We start from the raw sequence: 9,914 nt of genomic DNA, 5'->3' as shown, positions 1-9,914 counted from the left end.
GTGAGCTTCCAGAAATGGTTGGTCAATCTTCAAGTCTTAACCTAGAAACACAAATGTACATAGCACAAAACATGTTTCATTATTACTCATTCATATGGCCATACATGGCTGAGCTTCCTTGCTTTAACTTCTAATTCATTCCATGCCACATAACTTGTCCGTATGCCCATATGCTCGGATTTGACACATATTTTCTAATTCACTTACGTATGATGTTTCTTAGCTTATTAATCCTTAATAGCACATAAATCATGCCTAAGAATGCTCGAAAAGAGATAGGAGCGAAGATATGTACTTAAAACATCTTTTGAAAACATGCTGAAAATAAGTTGGTGGCTAGAGCCAGCTTTTTGTTGCTAGAGCCAACTGAAGGCAAAAACTGAGCTCGCTCGAGCCAACTTTTGTAGAGTTCAAAATACTGGGAGCTCGTAATGTTAGCTCGAGCCACTTCTTCTTCGCTCGAGCCAGCTGCGAATTTTCTGGGTTTCTAAACAAAAAAAAAATTTGAGTTCCAAAAATGCATTTTAACATGTAAAAGCATGGCCATTCCAAACTCATGGAAACACTTTGATAATCATAAAAACATTTTAGAAAACTCAAATGCAAGATGATTCACAAATCATTTGCTCAAAACTTCTTGACTTTTGAAAAATTGAGCTCCAAAGCTCTTGCGTGTAAGAAATTCCTTTTCCAAACGTGAATTTAAATGGTAAATCAAGATGATTCAAACATGCATGTACTGAATAACTTACAATAACAATTTAGATGCTCAAAACCAAACTCAACATGGCCAAACTTCTATTTCCATGCATGTATGTCTCAAATTCATTCAAACTCTTTCCTTCCACTTTAAACACATGCAATTGAGCCTCAAACCTTTATGAATTATGCATGCATGTGACTTCTAGCATTTAATTTCATCTCTAATGGCATGAATGATGTTCAAACATAAGAGTTCTTGACAATTTCATACATGCATGTATGACTTAGCTACATTCCATCATTCTAAGCTTATTTTATGCATTTAAACTCATGATCTTGATGAAATCTCATGCTAGATGACTTGGATTCACAATGTAGAGATTGAATTCTTACCTAGAGTCTTCAATTAGCTAGATTCTTGCACAATTTTGATGAACTCAAGTCAAAACCTTCAATTCCTCTTCAATCTCTTCATTTTTCTCTCAAAAGGTGAACTCACTCTCTCTCTAGAATGAATTTTCGGATTTTCCACTTAGAAATGAAGAGTTTTGAGCGCAAATGAGCTTAACATTCATATATATATATATATATATATAGTTAGGATATCATATAACATTAATCAGAACATTAGGCTTGCCAAACGCAACTTAATTAATCAAACTGAATCACTTTTTAATTAAATTTGGCCAAGTGTTCTAACACTTCCAAATAACATATTGATGTAACCAATTTCAGTTTCGGATGTCGATAATGCTTTCAATTTTCAAATCAAAGCAGAATTCCATACAGATATTTCTACGATTAACCAATATAAATTCAAATAGCATGCAAAATACACAATTAACACATAATTTTGTTTTAACCTCTTAATTAGCATCCTTAATTACGGATTAGTAATTAATTATGGATCGGGGTTGTTACAGTTTCTTGAGATCTTTTACGCGAAGTACTTCCCTCAATGCATCGGAGATCGAAAAGTATTTGAGTTCGAAAGATTAAGGCAAGGAAACCAAACAGTAGCCGAGTATGAGGGATAGTTCACTGAGTTGGCCAGAATCGCATGACACATGGTCGACACAGATTATAAGAAGGTGAGTAAATTTGAAGATGGACTACGAGATGCAATCCAAGAAAAAGTAAATGTTCTAAAATTGTCCAAATATGTGGATGTGTTAGATAGGGCCCTAATTTCTGAATCAAACATGGCTTTACATAATCGACCCTTTGAATGGAAAGGGAAAAGGCATGGTTCTTACTCAAATAAAGGATCATCGTCTTTGAAGAAGCAAAATTTGGGGACATCTAACTGTACGAGTAACTCTGCACCAACCTGTGGTAAGAAACATCGGGGAGTTTGTTATCGTACTTCTGGAATGTGCTTTAGATGTGGCAAGACAGGGCATATGGTCAGAGATTGTCCATAAAAAGAACAAAGAAGTGGAAGGCCAGTTGTCAATTTGACTAGACCGGTCCTAATGCCAGGAAACACTGCTTGACCTACTGGTACAACAGATACATTAAGGCAAGGGAGAATTTTTGCACTTGTCCCAGGTGATACACGAAATACTGAGGTCGTTGTATCAAGTACTATTTCTGTTTGCAACCAAGATGCTTATGTACTAATTAATTCAGGTTCGACACATTCTTCTGTATCTACTATATTTCATATAGATTAAATAGACCCATGGAATCATTGCCTTATATGTTATGTATATCTGCTCTATCTGGAGAATCTTTTTTGTGTCCATCTGTGTATCGTGCTTATGAAATTCTTATTGGGAATGTTTTGTTATTTGTGGATTTGTTACCTCTTGACATAAGACATCTTGATGTGAATTTGGGAATGGACTGATTGTCTATGTATTGTGCTACTATTGATTGTGTGACAAAATAAGTTTTGTTTAGACCATCGGGACATGATGAGTTTATGTTTGAGGGTAATGGCATAATACCTCCACCCTACTTAATTTCGGCAATGAAAGCATGTAAACTACTTAAGATAGGGTGTCAGGATTGTCTATGTAGTATTTTGACTATCCAATCTATAGATACTATGTTAGATGCTATCCCGATAGTTAGAAAATTTCCAGATGTGTTTCCGAAAGAATTGTCAAGGGAATTAGTTGATATAAAAATTGAATTTACCATTGAGGTTATAACGAGGTACTCAACCTATCTAGAAAACCCCATATCGAATGTTAATAGCATAAATGAAAGAACTAAAGAATGAACTGCAAGATTTGCTTGATAAAAGATTTATCTGACCTAGCACTTCATCATGGGGTGCACCAGTTCTATTTGTGAAAAAGAAAGACGGAACTTTACACTTGTGTATCAAGAACAAATACCCTTTGCCTCGTATTGATGATTTATTTGACCAGTTGCAAGGTTCACAAGTGTTTTCAAAGATTGATTTGACATCTGAGTACCATCAATTGAAAGTGAAAGCTGAAGATATTGAGAAAACTGCATTCCAAACAAGATAAGGTCACTACAAATTTTTAGTTATGCCATTTGGAGTGACATATGCACCCGCAACTTTTATGGACCTTATTAACCGAATTTTCAAATCCTATCTTGATGAATTTTTTGTGGTATTCATTGATGACATTTTGATTTACTCGAAAAGTAAAGAAGAACATGAACAACATTTGAGAACTATTCTGCAAACATTTAGGGTGAAGAAACTGTATGCAAAATTGAAGAAATGTGAATTTTGACTAGATGAAGTTGTGTTTTTATGGCATGTGATTAATAGGAATGGGATTTCAGAAGCCCGCAAAAGATTAAGGCGATTGTGAATTGACCTACACCGACAAATGTGACGACAGTCCAAAGTTTCATAGGATTAGTTGGGTATTACAGAAGATTTGTAAAGATTTCTCAAAGATAGATGTACCACTTACCTAACTTACTCGAAAGGGACAACCATTCGAATGGACTGATAAAAGAGAATCTGCTTTCCAAGAACTAAAAATAAGGCTAACCACAGTACTAGTTTTGACTCTACCATTAGGTATGGAAGGTTTTGTTATTTACAGTGATGCCTCGTATAAGGGTTTGGGTAGTGCTTTGATGCAAAACAATAAAGCGATAGCTTATATGTAGCGACCCTAATTTTTTCTTAAGTCATTATTTATTATTATTTTTTTATTTTATTTTGTGTTTTATTAATTGCATGGTTACTTGATAATTTAATGTGATATTTAATTATATATATATATAAAGGTATTATATTTATTGATCTTATATAGAATATTATATATGTTGTATTTATATAATAATATAATATAATAGTTATTAGGTTTTACTCATAGCAATTGCCATTAGGAGGGAAAAGAGAGAGAGAGAGAGAGAGAGAGAGAGAGAGAGAGAGAGAGAGAGAGAGAGAGAGAGACTCTATGAGAAATCAATGAAACTGAGAGAAAAAAGAGAGAGGGCGGAAGAGAGAGGAGAGGAGAAGGAAAAAGAATGGGTTAGGGTTTCATTTTGGTAACTTCATTAATTCTTCAAGTAATTCTTAAATTTTCAAAAATAATTGTGAGTACAAAACCCACTGCCCTTGATTTATGTTTATTTCATTGTTTTTATTTATTTATTTGATGTTGGTTTGATATTGTATTGGCATAAATGGATTGATTTCAAATATTTTGGTTAGTTGTGTATGTAAGGTTTAGGGTTTTTATATATATTTATTTTATGGATGCAATCACACTCATGGATATATGAAATTAAAATAAACTACGAACTCATAGATAAATTCTGAATACTCCACCATGACTCCATGAAATGTTGTTTTATTTGAGTGTTAATGAGAAAAAGTGTATTAAAAAAAAAAAGGTACGGATTATAATATTTATTTGAGTGCCTTAGGTCGGCATTGTTCTGTTTGTTTTCATGAGTATATGAAGGGTTGTGTATGTATATTGTTGCATCATTCTCAAGAGTAGACGAGTGCGTTAACTTACGCACGTACATATATACTAACCATCCGGGAAGGGTGGGTCAAACTCAAGACGATATCCCCGTGTAAGTTTGGCTTCGAAGCAGTGTTAGGTATATGGGAGGCACATGGGATATATGTGTAGGCCGGAAGTGAAAGGCCGAAGTGGTGGAGTTAAGGTACAGAGAATTAAATATGAACTTAATGGTATAGTTTGAATTACTTTGATTTGTACATCTTGAAAAATAGTAACTGACCACAATAAATTACGAAATTTGGGCAGAGGCATGTATACATAATTCTAGACAACTATTGTATCTTAACTTTTTACTAAAAATATCGATTAGAACTTGTAATCGGATGATCTTGGTTACAATAGTTTTATTCATTTTAGTAATGAAGATAGATGTTGTTTTAATCCACGAAACAAGCTCATTGTTATTGATTTCTCACAATCTGAAGTAAAACATTATTCTAAATACTTTTTTGTGTTTTGAACTTTTTCGAAAAAAATCATCTTAGGGTAGTTTCATTTCGTTTTTAGTTTCAGATTTTTCGGTCGAATTTCGTCTAGGTTCTTCTATCAAGTTTTTCTTTCAACCTGTTCAGTTTCTGCTAAATCCTTCTATGACACCGTTTAGGAAATTTGATTTTGTACAACTTTTATTCTGTGAGTTTTGGTCAATTCGAATGATTTAAGCATAAAACGATGCGTTTTTATACTTTTTCAGCAATTAACTTATGATTAAATTATACTAATTTTATTTTTTTTTCAAAATGGTGGGTCTTACTAACTTTTTATGCAGGGCTAACCCACCATATTCTTATTTTTATTTTGTTTATTTTATACTCAATTTATATTTAGATGTGCACGAACAAGAAACTGAATGCCATTGTATCTCGAGAAACTACCCCTTCGTCTCGGTGTAGGTGGAACTACTTGTCTTGACCTGTAACAAGAATTAAATGTACTTTTGTTTGTGTCTGGTGGACACGTGGGTGTCAAATCTTGTACTCATATCAATATACTTGTATACTGACCCATTTTGTCTCTTGGCAACTCTGGTGCATTCTGTTTGAGTGCAGCAGAGCTTCCTTCGCAGGATTAGTTAGGACTACAGTGGTGACGAGAAAAAACTACGATCATAGGACATGTCTTTCGGACTTTTTTTGTTTTCTAGAGTTTATGATTGATATTAGTTTATTTATTTGTTTATTTATTTTATAACCTGAGTATTTTGACAATTTGGCATTGTGGGTTATTTTTCAACTTTACATTATTTAAGTTATTTTGACTAGTTATTGCTATTTTAATGTTGGAAGTATTGGATAGTCATGAATTTATGATGGATGGTTTGGCTGGCGTTTGTTAATTTTTTTATCCCTTGTATTTTTTTTCTTGAGCATTGCAATTTAATTAAACCTTATGGAGATGAGAACGTTTAGATTTTGTTTCAACCCTAGGATTTGGATGATGGAATATTGATTGTCCAAATTTTGGGACGTGACAATTTGGTATTAGAGTTCTAGGTTACCCTAGACTTGTGAGAGTTTAGGTGATCCTCGGATTGTGGAAACATGGGTTAGCTGTTTAGTTTCGTGGTTGAATTTATTTTATGTATTTATGAACGAATTTTTGTCTGTTTAACTTGAAGGTGATGGCTAGAAGGTATCTTTAATCTTTTTCAAGAACCCATTTGAGTACTTTTTGATACTGGTGCCTCTCATTCTTTCATATCTAAATAGTTTGTAGAAAAAGAATACCTTGTAATTACCTCATTGTCTAGACATATTCGTGTTGAGACCCTTTAGGAGGGGTAGTTACTCTTTACAAGATGTGTAAAGATTTTGAGATTGATTTTGCGGGTAGAGTCTTGTTTGCGGACCTAATTGTGTTTGGGTTTGAGGGTTTGTAGTTATGTTGGATATGGATTGGCTGCGAAAACACTTTATGACTCTAGATTGTGCTGGGAGGACTGTGAATATAGATATTCCCGGTATGCCACGGCTTGCCCACACTTATAGCGATGGAGAAGAGTCGGTGATGAATAGTTTTATGTGCTCAATAGAAATCCCTAAGCATGATATTACTGAAGTAGATGTGGTATGTGAGTTTGAGGATGTATTTCAGGAGATACCTAGACTTCTACCTCGATGGGTAATAGAATTTCGCATTGACTTAATGCCAGGAACTGCACTAATTTCTAAGGCGACATACAGAATGGCGCCTAAAGAGCTTGTGGAGATGAAGAAGCAGCTGGAAGAGATGCTTCAGAAAGGGTTCATTCGTTCAAGTAACTCCCCGTGGGGAGCACCCACGATCTTTGTCTCTAAGAAAGATGGCACTCTCCGCATGTGTATAGATTACAGAGAGCTGAACAAGGTGACTATCAAGAACAAGTATCTGCTACCTAGAATTTATAATTTGGTTGATTAGTTGAAGGGGACAGCTATGTTCTCTCAATTTGATCTCAAAATGGGTTACCATCAGATGGGTGTATCAGAGGAAAGTATACCACTTACTGCTTTTCGGACCCGGTATGGGTTATACGAATTTCCTGTAATGCTTTTTGGTTTAACCAATGCTCCTGCCTATTTCATGGATTTGATAAACAGAATTTTTCAACCATATCTAGATAAGTTTGTGATTATCTTCATAGATGATATCCTGGTGTATTCTAAGAATGAGGAAGAGCACAGAGAACACTTGAAAGTCGTGTTGCAGACTTTGAGGGAGCAGTAGTTATATGCTAAGTTCAGTAAGTGTCACTTTTGGGAGAAAGAAGTTCGGTTTTTGGGACATGTTGTATCTACTTAGGGGATAATGGTAAATCATGAGAAAGTTGTTGCGGTCAAAGAATGGAAGCAACCCATAAACCCTTCAGAGGTGAGAAGTTTTTTAAGACTAGCTGGTTGTTACAGGAGATTTATAAAGAAGTTTTCCACTATTGCAGCACCCATGACCAAGTTGACCCGCAAGAATGTGAAGTTCTTATGGACAGATAATTATGAGAGAGCTTTCTAGGAGTTAAAGTAGTGGTTGATTACAGCTATAGTGTTAACTATACCAGTACAAGGGGAAAAGTTAATAGTGTTGACTGATGCTAGTGGAACTAGTTTGGGATGTGTGTTGATAGAACATTAGAAGGTTGTATCTTATGTCTCACAACAGTTAAAAACTCATGAGAGACGATACCCTACTCATGACTTAGAGCTGGCAACAGTTGTTTTTACGTTGAAAGTGTGGCGACACTACTTGTTTGAGGAGCGCTTTAAGTTATACACATATCACAAGAGCCTCAAATATCTTTTTTCTGAAAAAGAGTTGAACATGAGGCAACAGAGGTGGGTTGAATTCATCAGTAGTTATGATTTTGAGATCCTTTACCACCCGGGGAAAGGAAATGTGGTCGCAGATACACTTAGTCGATAATATGGGATTATAGCATCTTTGATGATTTAGGAATAGAATTCCTTGGAGTTCATTTCAATGCATGATGTTCAACCAAGAGAGTGTCGAGAGGGTATACATTGGTAGTTTGACCATGCAACCGACGTTAGTGGGTAAAGTTCGTCAGATGTAGTATTTAGATAGGTTCCTCATCAGCAAGCTCGATAACCTTGTAGTGGATTTGATCGATGATTGTCCTACTGATTTGTTTGTGGACTCAGATGGGGGATTGCGATTCAGGGACATGTTATGTGTACCTAACATTGTTGAATTGAGGAAAGAGATTATAGATGATACCCATAGGTCTCGATATACCATTCACCCTGGTGGGACTAAGATGTATCATGACCTGAAGAGGACATTTTGATGGGAAGGTATGAAGAAGGACGTAGGAGAGTAAGTTTTTCAATGTTATGTGTGTCAACAGGTTAAGGCAGAACACCAATGGCCGTTTGGACTTTTGTAGCCTCTCGAGATCCCTACTTGGAAATGGGAGTACATCTCTATGGACTTCGTGGATGGATTGTCGCGGTTTAAAAGAGGCAATGAATATATTTGGGTGATAGTGGATTGACTCACCAAGTCTGCTCATTTTATTTCTATCATTGTTCATCGAACTACAGATAAACTGGCTAGACTGTACATTCAGGAGGTGGTACGACTTCATGGCGTGCCAGTGTCTATAGTTTTAGAGCATGATTTGTTGTTTATGGCAGAGTTTTGGGAGAGTTTTCAACATACTTTAGGTACTAGGTTAGACTTGAACACGACTTATTAACCTCAGAAGGATGGGCAAACTGAATGGGTAAATCAGATCTTGAAGGATATGTTGAGAGCTTGCGTCCTTGATCTTGGTGGTAGTTGGGAAGAACACTTGCCATTGGTGGAGTTTACTTATAATAATAGCTATCACTCAAGTATCGGGATGGCACCTTTTCAAGCTTTGTGTGGGAGGCCATTCGATCACCTATTTGTTGGATGGAAGTAGGAGATGCGTCGTTATCAGGGCCAAAGTTGGTGAGAGAGACCACAGAGAAAGTGAACATTATTCGAAAACGTATTAAGACTGCATAGAGTTGTCAGAAGAGTTACGATAATAGAAAACGTAAGGGTGGTTGAGTTGAATGTTGGAGATTTTGTGTTTTTGAAGGTCTCGCTGATGAAGGGTATCATGCGGTTAGGAAAGAAGGGAAAGTTGGCACCTAGATTTGTGGAGCCATATGAGATCACTGAGATGATTGGTAATGTGGCCTACAAATTAGCCCTACTACCTGCTTTAGCTATGATTCACAACGTGTTCTATGTATCTTTGTTGCGGAAGTGTGTGCAAGACCCTTTCCAAGTAATATCAGCAGAGGTGTTAGAGATTAGTGATGACCTAACGTATGTGGTGCGGCCGATTACTATTTTAGACCGGGATATAAAGCAGTTGCAGCGCAAGAAAGTGAACTTGGTGAAAGTGCAATGGAGCGAGGATGAGAACAATATCACTTGGAAATTGGAAGAGAATGTTTGGCGTATGCACCTGGAGCTTTTTGCTTAATACTCTCTCCTGTCGAATCTCCAGTCAATATTCTTTTGAGGTGTGTATATTGTAGCGACCCTAATTTTTTCTTAAGTCATTATTTATTATTATTACTTTATTTTATTCTTGGTTTTATTAATTGCATGGTTACATGATAATTTAATGTGACATTTAATTAATTTAATGTAATATTTAATTATATATAATTAATTCAAATATTTATATATATTTATATTTTTTTATATATATAAAAAGGTGTAATATATATTGATGTTATATAGCATAATATATAT

The 9,914-nt window shown here is 35.4% G+C and overlaps 1 protein-coding gene across 1 annotated transcript; it reads left to right on the top strand.

Moving 5' to 3' along the window:
- The first annotated feature begins 9,330 nt into the window (after window positions 1-9,330).
- LOC145800565 (uncharacterized) lies at window positions 9,331-9,639 on the top strand. The gene has a single exon (XM_082890267.1). It carries the CDS (start codon window positions 9,331-9,333, stop codon window positions 9,637-9,639), a length of 309 nt encoding a protein of 102 aa, XP_082746393.1.
- Window positions 9,640-9,914: the final 275 nt, after the last annotated feature.

Source organism: Camellia sinensis, chromosome 10 (assembly GCF_055761805.1).
Source record: "Camellia sinensis isolate YWXY chromosome 10, ASM5576180v1, whole genome shotgun sequence".
Lineage (NCBI taxonomy): Eukaryota > Viridiplantae > Streptophyta > Magnoliopsida > Ericales > Theaceae > Camellia > Camellia sinensis.
This window is presented reverse-complemented; position numbering and strand designations above follow the sequence as displayed.